Source organism: Lingula anatina, chromosome 10, assembly GCF_051362555.1.
Source record: "Lingula anatina isolate TDL-2025a chromosome 10, LinAna3.0, whole genome shotgun sequence".
NCBI classification, from domain to species: domain Eukaryota; kingdom Metazoa; phylum Brachiopoda; class Lingulata; order Lingulida; family Lingulidae; genus Lingula; species Lingula anatina.
Genome location: NC_141776.1, coordinates 1929148 through 1949305, shown reverse-complemented (window position 1 = coordinate 1949305; position 20158 = coordinate 1929148). Strand labels below are relative to the sequence as shown.

Genomic DNA, 20158 nt, shown 5'->3' with positions numbered 1-20158 from the left:
TATTACCTTGCATATTTGCCAGATCGCAGTGTGATGACACGGGAATTGGGCATGATTATATTGGTGCATGTAAAACAGAGGTAAACTCTTATGTGTACCTCAAATAGCTCCATCACTCGGGAACTGTCAAGGAAACAAGCCATTGTTCGACCATGCAGCGCAGGGTTGGGAGTCCCTGCGGCCCTTTGGTAAAGGTAGATTCCGGCGGCACTGTACCAGTGTAAGCGTAGCAAAACCTGGTCAAAAGTTGCAAGGCAGTGAAGCTGAGGACAAAAGCTAGGGAAGATATATCAGCATATGGTCTGCTGTTTATTTTCTGAGTTTATCTAAGATTGGAATTATTTATCAATAATAATAATACATGTAACCTATTTTAGCCTGGAGGTACGTTTTGGTGTGTATGCAAACTTTTTTTTTGCTTTATCATTTTGCATATTTAGTGCTATTTTGTTCATAGAGCCAGCATTACTATAATGCACATGTGCTGTGTTTTATAAATGGAAATACCCAACTTTAAAATATTTATGAACTACATAGAAAACCGCATAGTTCCATAAATGTTTCGTATAACGACCTTAAGACTATAAAAGTTTCTACATTTTGACCCAATTGTAAATGCTTAGCCTGAAGAACGAGGTCATTTCACTCGTGGCTATAAATAGGTTAACTGGTACATGTGTATAAAGCAGGATTGAAGGTGGTTTCAAGTCACGTTATAGTTGATATCGACCGGTTGAAACTTAAGGTTTTTGAGGTCACTGGAAGTCTACCTCTCTGTTATAACTCTGCCATTTACGTTGACTAAAAACGACAAGAGGTAAGGAGATTGTAGAAAGGTGAGTTTGCGCTCTATTTTTTCCGCTTAATAGCTACCGGCGTCCTTGTTTTTGGCACTTATCACATTGACAATAATGAGTAGGCCTAAGTAAAGCCCTGCTTATTTGGGGGTAAAACAAAGGTGGCGTTTGATGAAGCTTCCGGGTGTCGAGAAAAAAAGACTCACCTGCTGTTAGACAAACGTGGACTACATTTTGCGTGAGTAATGTCAGATTACAGGGCCCGATATAGTAGTCTGTAACAACATTTCTGTGCCCATACTTTGAGTTTGTGCTATTTGCCCTAGTTAACAGACGTTATATAGTACATGTATGTGTCATATCCAACCAACGGCGTATATATAAGGGGATTGTCGTGCGGGTGACTTGGGGTCAAGTGGGAGGGGGGGGGGGGCAAAGTGAGGTTTACATTAAAGATGTATTTCCTGTTCCATATTTATATTATTTCTTACAAATCTGCTTTTCTTTTACAGCGCGATATTTTCAGGGCTTTTTTAAACAAGGGTTTCCCTTAGGTTCTCGTATTTAGTTCATATAGGGTTCTTGATGAAAAGCACTTGCTGGCAACCACACGTGCTTCGTGTACTCGTTTACCTCACTGATTCAACATGCCCTGCATTTCTAATACAACATACCCTGCATCCGACATATACGTGTACCTAACGTGGTGAATAATGTGATTAACACATATGGTTTCCATAACAGGGGATACGAGGTTATCATATATGTGTATGATCGCAGAACTAACGACGGCTCCATGCACAATTATCGAAAGAATTATATGCAAACGCGTTTAAAGTGCTTTGAAATAAGTTAAGCTTTGCGATCCGCCCCCTCTCCGTCGTTTTACCTTGTCCCTCGATCCCAAAGAGTCGACAAGTTTTTGCCAATGGAAATTTGCTTTTAATATGAAGTTGTTTCAGAAATGGATCGCTGGGCAGGGCGCGTTGCCTTGGTAACAGGAGCATCGAGGGGGATGGGAGAAGCCATTGCTCGTGCTCTGGTTAAGAATGGTATGGTGGTGGTTGGATGTGCCAGACACGTGGAAGGAATGCAGGTATGTTTTAGAAGAAGAAGAAGAAGAAGAAGAAGAATAAAATTAAGATTGGATGCCTCGGTGAAAAGCACTATAACTGCTATTAAATTGTGTGGGCGGAGAATTAAAAAATTAAAACCATGCAAGGACAAATTCTTTAAAAGAACTGTACATGTTTCCCTGTTCATGTCCTATATATCTATAAAAATACGAATTTGGAACCATGATATATAGCTAGTTGCCAATGGCAATTGTGCATTACCCAAATAATTCGTGGCTATCCCTTATTTATTATTTTTATATCTATTTTATTTCTACAATGGCAATGTATGATAGATATACTTTATTCAACAACTCATATACGTTCGGGCGATGAAGAATAGATAGACGTTGGTATAGAATACCGACCTCTTACAAACATCTTCCTACATATAGACGTTTAGTTGCGTAACTAAGATGTTAAATACGATAATCACAAAACTGATCAATTAATTTTTGTCATTGGAAGAAAAGATGTTTGAATACATGTATCTGTATTCCAGAAAGCAGCAGTGGGACTTGAGGGCGAAAAGGGTCGTTTGATTCCAATGAAGTGCGACCTTACCAAAACAGAAGAGATCGAGTCCATGTTTCAAAAGATCAAGGAACAGTTGGGCGGTGTCGACGTATGCGTTAACAACGCTGGAGTCAACTTCTACCAGGATTGCAAGACAGGGTCTTTATCTGATACCAAGACATTGTATGATGTAAGAGAACTCAGCTGCTATGTTTTCAGCATATTATTAGTCGTATTACTGTAAGATCCAGTATCCAGGTGAAGGGGCGGATCCAGGATTGTTTGAAGGGGAGGGGGGGGGGGTCGGCGGATGCAAAGTCTACCCCCGCCGCCCCCACTTGGCGTGGAGTCTGCTTAAGGGCCCCGAAAATTTTGGTATTGTAGATGGCGAACGGTGCCATTTGGTAAGGTTTATGTTTATGTTTCAGATAGGCAAAATACAAATTTCAAGAGGGGACCAGAAATCGAAGGGAGAGGGGGGGGGGGGGGGGGTTAAAGTCATGTACTAGCGAGATGACTGTCCAGTCCTAGAAAATTTTCTCATTTTTTAAATTTTTACTTTCTTCGTAAGCACTTGTGTAACAGGAACGGAATTCCGCTAGGAACCGAAGTCGGCTTCCTATGACTTTGTACAGGTGGCATTCGTCCTATATATATACATGTATATATACTAACCCCAAGAATCCGACAAACCCCAACCTGTACTGATTATATGGGTGGGCGGGACTTCAATTCCCAGGACTTCTATTCCTAGGACATTGCTGTCACACCGGCAATTAAACGACCGTTCATTGCGAATAAGTCTAAAGCCTTTTTTTCCAGGTGAATGTATTCGCTGTCATCACCGTTTCCCAGCTGACCATTCAGTCCATACAAGAAAGGAACAAGGATGACGGGCACATTATCAACATCAGCAGGTAATACATACACCAGCTTTAAACAGAATACATACTAGTTTCAACTGCTCGCCGTCCACTGTGCGCGGCATAAAAGAGTACAATTATCCTATTGTTTGAAGCGCCAGCCGTGGTAAATATTTATTATCATGACTTACTAACAGATAAATGATCAGGTCAACAATTACACGCGCCATTAAACGGATAAAATCTCAGGTCCGAGGTTTAATTGTTAGGCCCCTGCCAGGAGACCAATATGGAATTTACGGCATCGCTTTTGAAGTGGGGTCGGCCATATTTAGTCGGAGGATCAGTTAGTACTCGGATCATCTATTCTGAATGGCCCTTTTATGTGAAAACTTTTAAAATCATATCCCAAATATGATTAACTAGTTATTCGTGCTGAATTCGACATTTTTCTCTGTTTATAGTGTATGTGGAAGCACGGTCCATGCAGACATCCCATGTCACATGTATACCCCAACAAAGCAAGCCCTGAACGCTTTCACTGAGGGCCTACGACACGAGCTGAGAAAGGAGAAAACGAAAATTAGGACGACGGTATGAGAGAGAGAGAAGGAGAGAGTTATATTTGGGTTCAAGATACATGTACTTATATATATACTATAACAGTTCAGACGATAATTAATTTTATAGTAGATGATTAAGCAAAGAGAATTTAGGCAAGCACAAGCCAATAAATGTATTTATACAGTATTGGAATAACAAGGGTCGTATTTGTGTTATTAGTAATTAACTGTCCCTCGCAACGCACGAGTGTCCATAGACGGGCGATTAGATAATATGATTTTATTAAGTATATTTAAGATCTTTTTAATGCAGAGCAATATTCTCATCCTGTTATATAAATATCATGCTCTGTCACTAGGTCCTGAGTCCTGCAGTGGTCGACACTCCGCTCGTTAGAGGGTTATTTGATGCCAGCGTCTTCTGCCCGGAATATGTAAGCTACAATAAATTCTTGCGGGCTTAGACCTCATTCGTATACTTATATAGATCTAAGAAGATCGATCCATCTCCGAAGGGTTTCTCGCTAAATTGCTTTCAGATTGAACGGCTTAGATGTGTGACAAGCCTACTAAAGCTGCTAAACGATAGTTAGTTACCACCTAACAGCTTCAGGAGACGTGCCAGGCAACAGAGCCGCTTAAGCTGAAAGCAATTGATTGAGAACCCCCTCGGAGAAGTATCGATTCTGTTAAATCGATCTAGGTATGGGAATGGGATCTACGACTACGTTCCCCTAACTTTATCGTACTAGAGGAATGATCCATCTCAGCGTGGATTCTCCCTTGAAAAGCAATACAAATACCATGGGCCCGAAAGATTTCCCAAATTTATCCAAGCACTTTAAGTTACGAGGGGGCGTGCCAGGCATTTAAGCCGCTTTGAATGAATGCAAGAAGCGAAAACCACGAGGAGTTAGATCGATCAAGCTAGTAAGGTAGGGTTATAGGAACGGTTCCTTAATCTTTTACCATTTTGGACCTGTTGTACACTGTGTCCAGCTTATGATAGGTCTGTGACACGCCACGTTTTCCTCTGAAATAAACCTAAACCTTGATTTTATTCACTCGGCCTATAAGGTTTACAAAGTCTTTTCAGATATATTCGGGTATGGAGGATGTTTTTTAAACCAAAATGAATCTCACATTGCTATTAAGTAGATTCATATTAAAGGCAGTTTTACTAAATTTTACCTTTTTTGTATAAGGTGCAATAATATTTCCAAAGAAATTGTTTCATAACCTTGCTTACATGGTTCTAACAAACGAAAACGCATTTCCATACCAATTGACATGATTGATTATAAATCTATGACGGCATTCAGGTTCACACACTGAACTTTTTAGGACTGTCCAACTCTGCGGGGGATTTTCTTTCAGTGCAGTTGGGCAAGTTTTACTTATTGTGTGCTTATAAAGCTGGTTACACTGATTGCACTTAAGCGAGTATCCCCCACTGAGTTGGGTCGACCAAGCTTGTACGATGTGTGAATCTAAATGCACCCTATTTTTTCATGTAATATCATTTCACGCTAGAGTCTTCAACCAGACGATGTCGCTGCCGCCGTGATCTTTGCCCTCGGTGCCCCGCCATGTGTTAACGTAAGTAAAAATTCACCAACTTTGGGACGTATGTTAAACTTAATGATAAGAATTAGAGACAGACTAGAGACAGCACAAAATGACCTCAAATGGCATATTGAAGTCCTTTATTTTAAAAAAGTGTTCGGGTAAAAATTTTCTTCGTAAAGGTCGGATGTGGTAGTGTCTTTTCTGCCTTTCTGCATTTATTAGTCTATTTTATCTTTATTTCTCAGGTCCGCCATATTTGCCTCCACGCCATCCACGACTCGTTATAGTCCGGGACAACTGCCGTCTTTGCACGTCTGCCAAGTTCTTGCCTTTATAAAGCATCAAGTCCAGTTTCCTAAAGTTTTTTCTTCAGGATATAACACAATAAAGCTTTCAAGATTTTGTGTAGTTAGAGAACCATAACGCGCTTTCTGAAACCGACATTGTAAAAAATATAAATAAAAGAAAAGAAAATAATAAGAAATATTTCGAAAAATCCGTGGTCATGTCTCCAGTTTTTTCTTGTCCAAATAGTGGACCATTTCTCAACTTTTTCTCAGTTTTGTTGCACATGTTGTCAACACTTCATAATTCACACCGAGTGATCCTTCAAAATCAAAGACGCTGTCCCAAATTTATCTTCAAGTGATGTGTTTTAAACCACAAATTAATGTCGCAATCAGTCTGAGTCTGGCTGGGCATCTACAAAACTAGCCAACATGCTCTCCACCTGTAAAGAGAACAGAAAAAAATTAATGAATAAAGATTAGTTTCATAATTATACTCAATTATATGGTTGTTTTCTTTCCAAAATAAGGTTGATAATATTGAACTACTAGTTGATAAAGATGGCCCAGTTAGGAGCTCAGAAGGAAGAAAATAATTCCCTCCTGCTAGGTGGGGCTACACATCAATTCCTTTGGGTGCTATAAAAAAGAAGACAGAGCCCAAGGCGTCTTCTGCCACCCACATATAGTTGTGACCATGTTTTATCATCCTTCACTAACCTGATCACTGCTTTCCTCCATTTCTGACAATTTTCGCTTGTGGGTTTTTGTCTCTTCATCTTCACTGAGGAATTCTCCTGCAGGTGTCACTGCTGTAGCCGTCCTTTCATTTCTATTACCCCCTACAGGTGGTGCCACAGTAGCTGCTTTAGTCCCAGTTGGCTGTGTAGACATTACAGAAAAAAATTCATTCCCATTACCTGAGAGTGTATCATCTTTACTTGTTGATGCTTCAGTGAAAATATCGTCTGATTTGGTGGTCAAGCTTTCAGTTGTGGAAACTGTTTTGCTCTTTTTAACCTCCTTCTCTTCAGTTTCCATAGCAACATCAGAACATTCTTCCTCACTTTCTGAAGAGTTCTCCTCAGCAGCAGGCTTGTCCATGGCAGCAGACACGTTACTTGGTGCACCAGATTTACCTATCGTGTCATCTTTTATTAGGTAATTTGTTTGTTTTACAACTGACTGTGAATCTTGGAAACTCGTTGTGAAAATAGATTCCCCACATTGCCTATTTTTCCCACTTATAAATAAAGAATTGTCAACAGTTGATTTTGAAACCTGGCTTGTCTTGTTAACATCTTGGATTTTGCTGCCATCTACAGTCCAGAGAACAGTTTGTTGGAGTGATGGGACTCTGGGATGAATGACTGCTTCGCAAATTGTGAGTGCCTCTTGACAGAATGAAGATACCTGAATGAAAAGGTCAATTCAATAAGTTAGCCATTGCTTTTCTATTTTCAACAACTGAAAAGAATATTTTAATTTAAAGTATTACCCTTATTTTCTTACCCACTCATCAGTATTGATATGTTGTGCAAATATCTTTAAACCACACATAATTATTCATGTAAGTCTTAGAGTTGAATCTTTTAAAATATGTATCTTAATCAGCAAAATTCATTTTTCTTAAGACAGTTACCATTTTTAAATATTGAAACTGATGCTCATGACTAATGACTGATAAATTTTTCTTGAGAGTTTTTTCCATTTCCCACAGCCTTCAGTTTAAATACTTTGAAAAAGGTCGTCACCACAATAGTCAAGTTCCCATGAACAGTATCGCAGAAGTAAAATTTACGCATCACATAAAACTGTTCATATTTTACAATAAACATTTCTCTCATGTCACCTTTCTGTCTGGGTCATTCTGTCCACCAGTAAACAGCCTTATCACACAGTGGGTGGGGGGCGGACACTTGGATGCCGGGATCAGAAACAGACACTGGATCACATGGTACAGCTCTCTCCTGCACTCTGGGTCTGAGTATGGCCCAGGTGACCCCTGGTCAGTGAAGGCCTGGACACGCAGTGCCAGGGGTAAGGCGATTTCTTGGATATCCTGTATTAATGATAGAATATATATGTAAAACACCATGTTAAAGTACATGAATCTAAGTGTCCTTACTTTTCTCCTTGTCTATAGTCATTCATGTTAGCTGTTTTTGATTACATACGACCTCTCCTAAACACAAAAATATCATGTCTGATAATTCAGTGCAGCTATAAATAATAAAACAACACGAATATCAATATTTGCTTTCACTTTTTATCAGACAAGAAACAAAACATCATATCTGATAACTCACTGCAACTATAAATAATGAAAAACCCAAATATCAATACTAGTATTTGCTTTCAATTTAATTTTTTAATCAGAAAAATCATGTCCTCCCTCCTAAAAAAAATCTGCAAGTAATAAATAAAAAAGTTTCAAGAAGCAGGTCAGGCTTCCATCAGAGGGGAATTTTTTCTGAGCGCAATCAAAAATATAAATCTTTTGGGAATAAATATTGTAAGAAAATAAGGTGTTTGAAATTTGTGAGTGATTAATGTTTAGCAATTCACCTACCCTAATCCTCTGAACTTTTAACAAACTTCCAACAGCCACCAGAAGGTGTCTCAAAGCAGCCAGAGCAGAGAGACAGACATCAGCATTAGCCGAGTGGTCAAGAACTTTACGAGTGGACACACCTTCTAATCCAGCTTTATTACCCTTCTTCCTTTTATTAGGAGGCTCTGTGTACTGATCTGGCTTCTTATTAATAGTCTCCAGCTGAAATAAAGTCAGTACGAAAATGTTTTTAAGAAAATCGGATTTATTAAATAACTATTTTAAAGTTTACTTCTGCCAGAGAGATTAGAGTAAGATGGAAGCACTGTTTTACTAGTACAATAATATTTTAACCAGAGATGAACATGCAGCTCCTGCTCGGGAAGACAGAGCTGTAAACAATGGTAACCTGTACAGAAACTTTAGTACTCTTCCTCACTGTCACTAAACTTAACACGACAGCATTATTCAGACATACATTTAATTAACCACTATTATTTATAATAGTGTCTGCATATGGAAAGTTACCTTACCAAAGTAAATACCTTCAGTAGGACATGTACTTGAATGATCACACACTTAATGTCAGTTTGTTTAATTCTCTTATATGTAATCATGAAATCTCATTAATACCTTTATAACGTCAACATCTGGAGTGATATCTCTTTTCAGCTGAGTCAACAACTGGTCTATAATATTATGAACATTAGAGGATGCACCAAGTGTTTGGACCCAGACGACGAGTGTGGAATATACTTCTTTTCGTAAATTACTAAAAGTAAATAAATGGAGAAGTAGATAAACATACAAATTCATTCTTTCTATACAAATTTATTTGCAAGTTTATTAGTTGTGAAAATTCTGTGTCCTTTGCTCATTTTAACATTATTTTTTAAGAAAAGTTTGCAAGTATAATTATAATAGTAATTATTATTTTAACAATGGAAATTGCTATACAAAAGCCAATCTGTTCAAACTTATCTACTTAATGACCCTCTTTGTATTCATTTTTACTTTAAAGAAACAGATTTGCTTTCTTTTTGCATAAAGCACTGAACTCTGGAAATTCTGTGAGAAGTCATGTGACTTACCCATAAGGTCTTTTCCTACCATCTGCTGTGTCTTCAGTTATAGTCCAGGACAGAGTTTGGATGAGAAGTTGATTTACTGTGCTGGTATAGGAGATTAGGTTCTTTTGGCAACTATAAAAGAAAAAGAAATATAAAAATAAAAAACATATCAAATAAAGATGAACAAAAAATTACAAATACAAATAGTTACTAGTAGGTACATAAGAAAAAAGCTGAAGAAAGAACTAAGTTTATGAAGACAATTATTTCACTAAGCTTAAATTCTCATCATAATCAGAATCACGAAGCATAAATAAAATTACATAAAACCTTAAAATTTTTGAACTAAATTATTTTCACATAAAAAACTTCAGCAAGGGTAGTGAATTTTTTACAATTCTTAATTGATTTTTTTAGAAAATGGCATCAGTTAAGAAGTAAAAAGAGAGAAATTAAAGATCTCTAGAAAAAAGTTTTAATTCTACCATATACACACCATAAGATGAGACAGGACAGCACCCTGAGGACAGAGGTGTGCAGGAATGGTAACACATACCTTGAGATGAGACAGGACAGCACCCTGAGGACAGAGGTGTGCAGGAATGGTAACACATACCTTGAGATGAGACAGGACAGCACCCTGAGGACAGAGGTGTGCAGGAATGGTAACACATACCTTGAGATGAGACAGGACAGCATCCTGAGGACAGAGGTGTGCAGGAATGGTAACACATACCTTGAGATGAGACAGGACAGCACCCTGAGGACAGAGGTGTGCAGGAATGGTAACACATACCTTGAGATTAGACAGGACAGCACCCTGAGGACAGAGGTGTGCAGGAATGGTAACACATACCTTGAGATGAGACAGGACAGCACCCTGAGGACAGAGGTGTGCAGGAATGGTAACACATACCTTGAGATGAGACAGGACAGCACCCTGAGGACAGAGGTGTGCAGGAATGGTAACACTGAGAGCAACTGTAGATTATCTGTGGATGGACGGAGTAGCTAAAATAATAGTAACAATAATAATAAATAAATTTAATAAACTTGATATCTACAAATATAGCCAAATCAGAGTTGACATTTTTATCATGAAGAAAAATTTAAAGTCAATAAAAATTCACAATGTTTCTCTACCTCTTCTTCACTCCATCCATCTCTTATTTTTGTGTGTAATATGTACGACATTGAACATGTATAAAAATTAAAATATTTTGTCTCAACATTTGGCAATCTACACAAGTTTGAGGGGATCATCTTACCAAAGCTCTACCAGTAACTGCCAGCGCCCTCTGTATGAACCCGATCACTTCTGGTACAGGAATCCTCACTACAGCTGGGAAGGTGGTGCTATAAACAGTATCATAGCACTGGTAAATATCAATAGCAAATTAGTGATTGACGTTTATAATGACTTCATTTATGTCAGATAAATGAAATTAAGTTGCATCTGACAGTTTTAAGTACGGAATTAGAACACCTTTTTTTAATTACTATTATTTTAAATTTTAAAATACTTTTATACTTTTATACTTTCTTTTGGAAAAACAATCAAAGAACAAGGCAGCAAAGCTGTCAAATGTACAGACAAAAAACAGAAAATAAAGATGCAAAAAAGGTCATTTTGTCAATTTTGATGCAATAATAAATAATGCTTATAATAGCACTGTCAGTCAACACTGAATTTTAATCTTGCACAACAGGTAACATGGTCAATAAAAGGAGCGGACCCAGAGATATTTTCTGACAGTATTACAAAGTATCTATGTTGATCCATCCTCCATTTTGATGGTGTTCCAACAGAAAAAAATAGATACCAGTCAATATAAACTTAATAACCTGACTGTCTTCCGGAAGACCCAGAAGATGGTCTCAATCCACCCCTTCAATAAGATTACAGTTTCAGGACCATGAGAGTTCAAATTCACATTATGAAAGTCTCAATATTTGAAAAATGATGACAGTGCATAAAATAATATTACATAATGTTTAAAGACATAAAAAACAATATAACTGCTTATGTAGAAATACAGAAAATGTGCAGAGCCCCAGGCAGATGACAGCCTGCCTGGGGCTAAAAGTCACAAATGCAAGTGTTTGAGAAAAAATTATAAAGGAGAACAACAAAACTAGAAAAGCACTTTGAGAGTGCAGACCTCTGCCAAGGCAGCAATTGTTGATTATTATTGATAATTGATTGATTATTGATCCGGACCACCACCAAAAATTAATCATTGTCCTCTTTGGCCCACTTCCGACAGTTCCTGAAAATTTCTGCAAAATCAGTCCATAACTTTTTGTGTTATGTGGATGACAGACAAACAGGGGTGAAAATATAACCTCCTTGGCAGAGCTTGAGGTAAATATAATTCCAATGAAGCTGCTATTCAAACTTTTAATCTTCCAGTTTGATATATATATATATATATATATATATATATATATATATATAAAACTTATTTGCAATATTAAACAAAATTTACCTGCATAATTATCACTGCTTCCTTATTATTAATCTAGCAGAGAGCTTTCCCTTTGGGAGTTTACAGGGAAATATCAACAAGTGTGCTTTACGTAATCTCATTTAATGGCCTATTAAAGCAAATGACTTTATAACTCTGAAATTAATCTAGTGATACCCAAGGGTAATTTACAGACTGACCCACTCAAAGGTCTTCAGGCCCATAAGTCACCTTAAGAAAAGCACAAAACCATAATGCCCAAAATAGGAGACTACCAATTCTGATGCAATAATACATTATGTTTAACTGCACAGTCAACATCAACTTATGCACAACAGGTAACACAGAGGAAAGTAAAAGCATAAGGCTTCAGGCCCATCAGAGTTCAAGTTTATACTTAGAAAGTGCCAGAATGAGAAAAATGAAAATTTCACAAAAAATGCATAAATACAATAAACATGATAATCCAATAGAGCTGGTTTTCTCATGAGCTGAAGGCCAATCCTAAAAATCGTACTTGTAAGTTTAAAATTATAATAAGTAGCACAGTTTTCTTTTCATAATGTTTGCAGTAGCAGTGCAAAAATATTGTCAATTTTGATGTAACATTACATAATAAATTAGAGAATAATTATCACCAATTTTTATTTATTGACTATAAATAGGATGGACATGTAGAAAATATGATTACCATTTGGCTTCATGTCCATGGGAGCTCCGAGTCCCACAATGAATATGCCAAAAAAGATAATGAATATAACACTAAAATGTATAACTTCCAGAAAAAGAAGCCAATTAGACTGCTTTTCTGAATCAGGCTGCATTTTAGTCCTGTGTTTCTTTTTTGAAAGTTTGACAGTCATAAGTAACACGGTTTTCCCATAATGGTCATCAAGGCAGCAGCACCAAAAATTGTGTTTTCTTCTATTTTGATGCAACATTACATAATGCTTAACAGCATAATGACCATCGATTTTTAATAATAAAATATCAGTGTCATGGATTTTCACAAAATGTGACTAGCACGGGTCTTCAAGCCCGTGGAGGTTCTAAGTCGCACCTTGGAAATGCCAATATGTAAAAAATTAAATTTTCACAAAAAAACTGTTTAATTGCCAGAAAAATTTACCAAACAGACTGCATTGCCTACTGAAGCTGTATGTTAGACCCATGTTTCTTTCCTGTAAGTTTGAGAACAGTAATTGACATGATTTTTGTTAAATGGTCATCATGGGAGCAGTGCCCAAAATAGGGGTTTCTTCAAATTTTGATGCAACATTACATAATGTTTAACAGCATAATGACCATCAATTTTTAATTATAAAATATTAGTATCACGGATATTCAGGAAATGTGACAAGCAAAGGTCTTCAGGATCATGGAACTTCAAAGTCACACCTTGAAAATGCCAATAAGTGAAAAATTAAATTTTCACAAAAAACTGTTTAATTGCCAGAAAAATTTACCAAACGGCCTGCATTGCCTACTGGAGCTGTATTTTAGTCCCATGTTTCTTTCCTGTAAGTTTGAGAACAGTAAGTGACATGATTTTCCTTAAATGGTCATCATGGGAGCAGTGCCCAAAATAGGGGTTTCTTCAAATTTTCATGCAATATTACATGTTTTACAGCATAATGACCATCAATTTTTAATTATAAAATATTAGCATCATGGTTATTCAGAAAATGTGACTAGCAAAAGCCTTCAGGCCCATGGAACTTCAAAGTCACATATTGAAAATGCCAAAATGTAAACAATACAGCACTGTTCTGAAATGGGTTTATTTCCATTTTTAACACTTTTTAAACATTAAACAAAATAAACAGTTTACTGCCATTTTTATATGACCAATGAAGAAAATTGATGAGATGGGAAAAGTATCAATAGAACAGTTTTAAATGCCCAACTTCCTCCATTCTGAGATTCTGAACATAGTGGATGAATGCATCTGACAAACTGCAATGATATGAGTTTATTTCCATTTTTGACACTTTATTACACAATACATGATAACAAGTTTACCATCATTTTTACAAAATCAACTAACAATGTTGTAAAGATGCAGGAAATGCCAAACAAACACATTTACGTATCTTATTAGTTCAATAATGAGACTGTTAACATGCCTAAGAATTGAATGTGAGGAAATGTGAAAAAACAGCATTACCTTTTAAAATAATGGACTGATTATGCTGATTTTCAAACTCAACCTGCGTTTTAGTAAGATTGGCCCCTCCTGTGAGTATAATGACAATTGGCCAATCTGTTTTTCTTATATTGTGTTATCAGTGTTGCATATATACTGAAAAAAGTGAAAAAAAACAGCATAAATTCCCTATAAGTGACCCGATCGTGCTGATTTTCGAACTTGACCTGCGTATTATGAATATTTATCAGTTCTGTAAGTTTCAAGCCAAAGGGTAAAACAGCTCTTCATTTATTGTGTTATCAGTGTTGCAAAAATGCTGAAAAAAAGTGAAAAAATAGCCTAAATTCACTAAAAATGACCCGATCGTGCTGATTTTCGAACTTGACCTGCGTATTATGAATATTTATCAGTTCTGTAAGTTTCAAGCCAAAGGGTAAAACAGCTCTTCATTTATTGTGTTATCAGTGTTGCAAAAATGCTGAAAAAAAGTGAAAAAATAGCCTAAATTCACTAAAAATGACCCAATCATGCTGATTTTCGAACTTGACCTGCGTATTATGAATATTCATCAGTTCTGTAAGTTTCAAGCCAAAAGGTAAAATGGTTTTCCACTTATCGTGTTATCGGTGCTGCATATATGTTGAAAAAAGTGAAAAAACAGCATAAATTCCCTAAGAGTGACCCCATCATGCTGATTTTCGAACTTGACCTGCGTATTATGAATATTCATCAGTTCTGCAAGTTTCAAATCAAAAGGCAAAATGGTTTTCCACTTATCGTGTTATCGGTAAAAGTGCACGGCGACGGCGACGGCGACGGCGACAGCGACGGCGACGACGGCGACGACGGCGACGACAGACGCAGATGATGGCTATATGTACAGACACATCTGTGTCTGTACATAAAAATGGGTACGGTGGCACTGATGAGTAAAGGTACTGAAAATAATAAAACCTTACCTCAGCATTCCCCCTAGACAACCACATAACATGTCCAGCCTGTTACGTAAACCCACAATTCTCTCCATGCCTGTGCCTTGTACTGGACTCAAAGAAAGCTTTTCAGACTTCTTCTTGTTCTCTTCCACTCCTACAAAATAAACAATTCATCCAATAGGTTTAATTCAGGTTGTCCCCTTGAAAATATGTTTCATTTCCATATTCAATTTCAGGCCTCAGTGTATTCAGTGCCATCTATACCTACCCTCCAGTTTTATTTGGAATTTAAAAATGGTGCATTGTGAATTTTGCCATAAAAAAATTCACATATTGCTTTGGCTTCCTTTACAAAATATGTACACTGAAAATTAAAATTTTAAACAAAATCAAATAAAATGCTGTGGTCACATCATGAGGGATTTTCAGCTTTAAAAAAGAGTGAGCCATTTCAATTTTTCATAAATAGGTTTTTTATAACAAAATCAAATAAACAGACAAGTTAGTAAAACAAATAGATAAATAAATTAAATGTAATTAAATCCATACCTGACTCCACCCCTTCATAAAGCTGATCAAGAGTATCATGAAGAGAGCCCAGCAGCTTGTGACAGTTACTGCTCCATGATTCTGCGTGTTTTATTCCCTGGTTTCCTCCCCCTCCACACTGAGACAGCCAGGGGAAGACAGAAACAGCAGCCTGGAAGAGGAACATGTTTGTCTATCAGGACTGACAAGAAGTGGGTATGGGCAAAATAAATGTATGAAAATTGCAGTCTATTTTAAGAATCAGTGCCAAGTTTGGTCATCACAACTGGTATGTGATGTGATGAACTGTGTATGTATTTTACACTGAAAAGTAAACTTCATAGTAAAAACAGACACAAAAAAGCAAATAAATGAATGATAATAAAAAATATTTTTAAACATTGTATATTAAAATGCACAGTAATCATCTGTAACAGATAGAGATCAATATTGTTCAATGTTGTGGGAGTTTGAAACCTGTGCCATAATTTTAAAAAAGATATTTTCTACACACCCAAATGATATAATCTGCTATCTTACCTCCACAACTCTGGGGTTCTCTTTAGTTAATTGATCTATAACCCAGTTTTCAATTTTACCCTGAAATGATAGAAGACATAAAATGTTAATGTAATAAATATTTTACCATGGATTAATGTCAAACAAAATTACATAGAATTAATAATAAATAGGCTTTAAGAATATAGAGATTTTAAAATGATAAACCAATGGTAATAATAATGATGAGAAACCAGATATATTCATGTATGAAATATATAGTGTTATAACCTTAAAAGTGCCACAAGGTCCCGGATAGAACTGCATACACTTCCCAATACAGTACAAGGCTGCTTCTAAACTCTGTTAGATAGAAAATGCACATTCATAATTTAAACAGAGATAAATGCATATGTAAAGAATGAAAGTTCTATAAATTTCAAATACTTGTTTCCCATGCAAGTAGTTACAGTCATAAAACAGAGACAGAGTTGTCATTATGTGCATCTGAGCTGAATTTTCAATTAGGTGTCATTAAAGTGAACATAGAACTAATGTACTAAGGCAAATGATTATTGAATAAGCCAGGACATTGTGAATAACTGATATAATAACATCCTAATAACATCTTATAGCATCTTAACTATCAGCTATTTCAATAAAGATGTGTTAATGAGAGAGAGAGAGAGAGAGAGAGAGAGAGAGAGAGAGAGAGACTATACATACCTCTTCCTTCATAGCAAGCAGAGCAGGAATGAGCTGGGGCAAGGAGTCAAGGGCAACCTGTCGAGCCAACTCAGGGCAAGTGGAGGACTTCTCTGTAAGACTTCCTAGTACATAACACGCCAGTCTGTGAATACTTGCTGGTGCATAGCCCTGAAAGGTTATACATGGAAAACATGACAGATTTGGAAAAAAACAGGTTATTTGAAAATGGGTCATTTATCTTAACAATTCAATTTAAAATAAATTTCTCTTCTTGTTGAAGATTCCCAATTTTGCTGACTGGTTACAATAATACTTGGTCCTGAAAAAAAAAGAAGTTAAAGGGATAATAACTCTTCGTATGAGGTCTATTTTTCACAATAAAAACATTGTGAATAACTCACAGAAATATAATATATTCTGTGGTATGACAAAAACAGCAGTTATAGCTATTATTCTGATATCTGAGCTTGCCTTCAGACCATGTGACCTCCATTGATGGCTATACTCTGTTATAATCTCTTAAGGGATTTTAATCTTAAGAGATTTTAACAAAAAACCAAACTTTTTAGAAAAAAACCAGGGACTAACTTTGAATGTGAAAATGGATTCATTAACCATTGGTTAGTATGGGAAAATTGTTGTTTACTCCAGGAAAATTCATTTTTTGGCCAAAACGAAGAGTTATTATCCCTTTAACTGGTAAGACATTGATCTGCTTTAATTTTATTGGTTATTCTTACCTTGATAATCTGTATGAGAAGGCGTGTCCAAGTGATGGTATACTGTGACAGAGTTTCTGTGCTACACTGGCTGAGAAGATCATTCAGCAGTACAAGACTCTCAACTCTACAAAAATGTACAAAAATGAAAAAAAAAAAAACAGTAAAATAATAACAAACAAGATATCTCACACATAAAAATTACTTCAGAAATAAGTAAATAAAAGAAAATGAGAGCTAAACACAAGTCTAAATTACGTAGAAGGCCCCCTGTTTTCTCTCAACATAACAGATAAAAGTAATATGGGAAAATGAGCAAAAATGTTCATTAGCTTGGTAGTTGGAACATACATATATATGATATATAACATGGGAAAAGTTTTAAACAGAAACAATAAGTGTATGCTTACCTGGATTTTGCTGCATTTAGACCTGAGTTGATTTTACTTATCTCATCTTGAATTTGACTTGCTTTCTGAGAATAAGCAAAAAGATTAAAATATTATAGACTCAAGGCCAAGTAGGGCACAATTAAATGCCAAGCAATAACGCAATAAAGGAATTTCCATTCCTCAAAAACAATTGAAGAACAATTAACTGCTTACTATATTTAACTAAACCAATACATTAGTTAAATTTGGCGTCTACAGCAACCATATTTTAACTTCATTTATCCGTTTGTATGCTGTACAACTGAAGCACTCCATAACAGTAACGAGTAATTAGGCTTCTGTCTGCATGCCACCCTATTAACAGCTTCCGTATCCACTCACCTGGAACTCAGAAGAATCCCAAAACCTGTGGTGCATGTATTCAGAACAATAAGCCTCCTAGCACTTCTGTTCACTGTTATGTTAGTTCACACTAGATAGATAAAGCACTAGTGCCGTATATAGTCATAGCTACTAGAACCTTGCACTTGACACACGACACGAACACAAGACAGCTGATGTGATAAGGAATAATCTACAATATATAAAACTAATTTGACTCTGAATTATAACATACAATCATTACCTGTGTGTTGTAGAGTGTGTGTTCGTCTACAATCTGTCTGAAATCTACCAGAGACCGCAAATTTCCTTCAAAATTTGTTGTCAACACCGACAACACGTGTTCCCGTCCTTCCATATTGTTTGCGCTTTGTTCCTCATATCAGTGTGAGACACTTTTATTTTAATCGACTTCATAATCAAACATTCGAATGCTAGGTGAAAAGATTAATAGTAATAAAAAGATAATTTTTTCTCCAACTTATTTCAATTTGAAATATTTTAATTGTTATCAATGTAAAAAATGTATCATACAGCGAGCTCTTATTGCCTGGAACTAGTCAAAATACTACTATATTTATCAGCCTGATGACGCGGCAGTCCCCCCGACAGAGAAAAGGGATATTTGCACACGTATATTGGGCCCAAAAGTTAGTGTTCTGGTATTCAACGGTTTTTTCCCGTAGAAATGATTAATTGATACTACAGTAGTCATAATAAAAATATCTCTAAAGTTTTATTTACATCTACTAATAATTAAAACGAGGAAGAAGAAATGTTGACTAAACATTGTAACTTTCAAAATTCTTTATTTTTCCAATAGGCCTAATAATAATAATAATAATAATAATAATAATAATAATAATAATAATAGTAAAACAAATCAATATAAGGGTAAAGCTTGTTAGTGTTTTTTCTTTTTTTCTTTTTTTTCTTTTTTTTCTTTTTTTTTTTTTTTTTTTTTTGCTTTTTATAACCTTCCTTTTTGTCTTTTCTTTTTTCCTCTTTTTCTCCTCTTTTTCTTTCTTTTTTTTTTTCAAGAAAATATAATTGCTATGATATTTCATCATTGATAAAAATCTATATATGTATTGTAGAACTTAAACAGTTGGCTTCCTTCACTGTGTCTCGTTAATCCTGCAAAGCAAGACACAATGCATATGGTATCGCTGAATAATTATCATCACCGATCCATTTTTCGAAAAAACATTAAAAACTTTGTTAAAAATATGTACATGTAGGCTTAGTCGTGGAAAATATTGTAGGCCTACATGTACCTGCAACAAATTGAAAAAAAAAATGGCATATGTTCTTGCATATAATGAAAGAGAATAAATGTTATCATAAAATACAATACAGCTGGTTTCCCCCAGAAAAATATGCAGATAAAACGGTTGACACAGCATGAAAACACTTGGTTTAGATAACTGTACAATTTGAAAATGTTAACGTATATGATACTGCTTGGTATAAAATTTCTTAACTTTCGACATGAAGATATCAATCGATAGTAATAATGATATAAAAATAAAAATCCCGAGGAAAAGAAAATTCGGGGGTCTCTACTCCCCGCATCGCTCCATTTCTCATGTTGTACTTAGTTCCCTGTTTAGACTTGGACATAATAACGAATATCCAAGGTTTAGATAGATATTTTGTTATCAAGCAGCCCTGTCAGGTATGTTGAAGCTCTGGTCTGCATTGAATTCTACGTGATGACAATATCACCCACATTTGAATAATTCCTCGGTTTTTATCTCTGTTTCTCAATACCTCGATGTAAATTACCTTGCGCTATTCCATTATATTTTACTACTTGCAGAATATATCCTTCGCCCTAAAAAGTGAATATACTCATTTAACAAATAGGGGCCTACCCTCTTTCACACAGCACACGTAAACTTGAAATCAATACTAGGGGTTCTTTACAGAAAATCCTCAAATATTTAGGCAGAAATGTAGTTTTACCTAAATAGCTAAGCAGTTTGTTTTAAACATATCTACCGTCTCCAGTGCCAATGTACGCCTAGGCGAGCACGCGCACAT

The 20158-nt window shown here is 36.0% G+C and overlaps 2 protein-coding genes across 8 annotated transcripts; one reads left to right on the top strand and one right to left on the bottom strand.

Moving 5' to 3' along the window:
• Positions 1 to 569: 569 nt before the first annotated feature.
• On the top strand, positions 570 to 5826 carry LOC106157462 (dehydrogenase/reductase SDR family member 11-like). Of its 6 annotated transcripts, none has more exons than XM_086997219.1 (8): positions 570 to 817; positions 1760 to 1893; positions 2415 to 2618; positions 3251 to 3345; positions 3756 to 3885; positions 4214 to 4288; positions 5388 to 5453; positions 5669 to 5826. In XM_086997219.1, exons 2-8 carry the CDS (start codon positions 1762 to 1764, stop codon positions 5708 to 5710), a joined length of 744 nt encoding a protein of 247 aa, XP_086853345.1. In that variant the 5' UTR covers positions 570 to 817; positions 1760 to 1761; the 3' UTR covers positions 5711 to 5826. The 6 variants fall into 6 exon arrangements, with proteins under 6 accessions (XP_086853345.1, XP_086853343.1, XP_086853342.1 ...); XM_086997217.1 differs by having other exon boundaries at positions 1751 to 1893; XM_086997216.1 differs by having other exon boundaries at positions 571 to 836.
• LOC106157468 (proline-, glutamic acid- and leucine-rich protein 1-like) lies at positions 5526 to 18501 on the bottom strand. 2 transcript variants are annotated; one of them, XM_086997213.1, is made up of 16 exons: positions 18357 to 18501; positions 17750 to 17814; positions 17361 to 17466; positions 16639 to 16788; positions 16204 to 16275; positions 15955 to 16014; positions 15436 to 15586; positions 14911 to 15040; positions 10603 to 10690; positions 10251 to 10345; positions 9356 to 9466; positions 8898 to 9036; positions 8283 to 8486; positions 7563 to 7772; positions 6431 to 7123; positions 5526 to 6153 (listed from the first exon to the last, which is right to left on the bottom strand). In XM_086997213.1, exons 1-16 carry the CDS (start codon positions 18468 to 18470, stop codon positions 6103 to 6105), a joined length of 2439 nt encoding a protein of 812 aa, XP_086853339.1. In that variant the 5' UTR covers positions 18471 to 18501; the 3' UTR covers positions 5526 to 6102. The 2 variants fall into 2 exon arrangements, with proteins under 2 accessions (XP_086853339.1, XP_086853340.1); XM_086997214.1 differs by lacking the exon at positions 18357 to 18501 and adding an exon at positions 18113 to 18274.
• Positions 18502 to 20158: the final 1657 nt, after the last annotated feature.

Excerpts from the sequence above, each read along its gene's own strand:
- LOC106157462 (XM_086997219.1), top strand. The coding sequence starts at position 1,762 with ATGGATCGCTGGGCAGGGCGCGTTGCCTTGGTAACAGGAGCATCGAGG. Across the intron at positions 3,346-3,755 it reads CACATTATCAACATCAGCAG|TGTATGTGGAAGCACGGTCC; the intron begins GTAATACATACA and ends CTCTGTTTATAG. Across the intron at positions 3,886-4,213 it reads AAACGAAAATTAGGACGACG|GTCCTGAGTCCTGCAGTGGT; the intron begins GTATGAGAGAGA and ends CTCTGTCACTAG.
- LOC106157468 (XM_086997213.1), bottom strand. The coding sequence starts at position 18,470 with ATGGAAGGACGGGAACACGTGTTGTCGGTGTTGACAACAAATTTTGAA. Across the intron at positions 10,691-14,910 it reads TGTCTAGGGGGAATGCTGAG|CACCACCTTCCCAGCTGTAG; the intron begins GTAAGGTTTTAT and ends TACTGTTTATAG. Across the intron at positions 6,154-6,430 it reads TGGAGGAAAGCAGTGATCAG|GTGGAGAGCATGTTGGCTAG; the intron begins GTTAGTGAAGGA and ends TTCTCTTTACAG.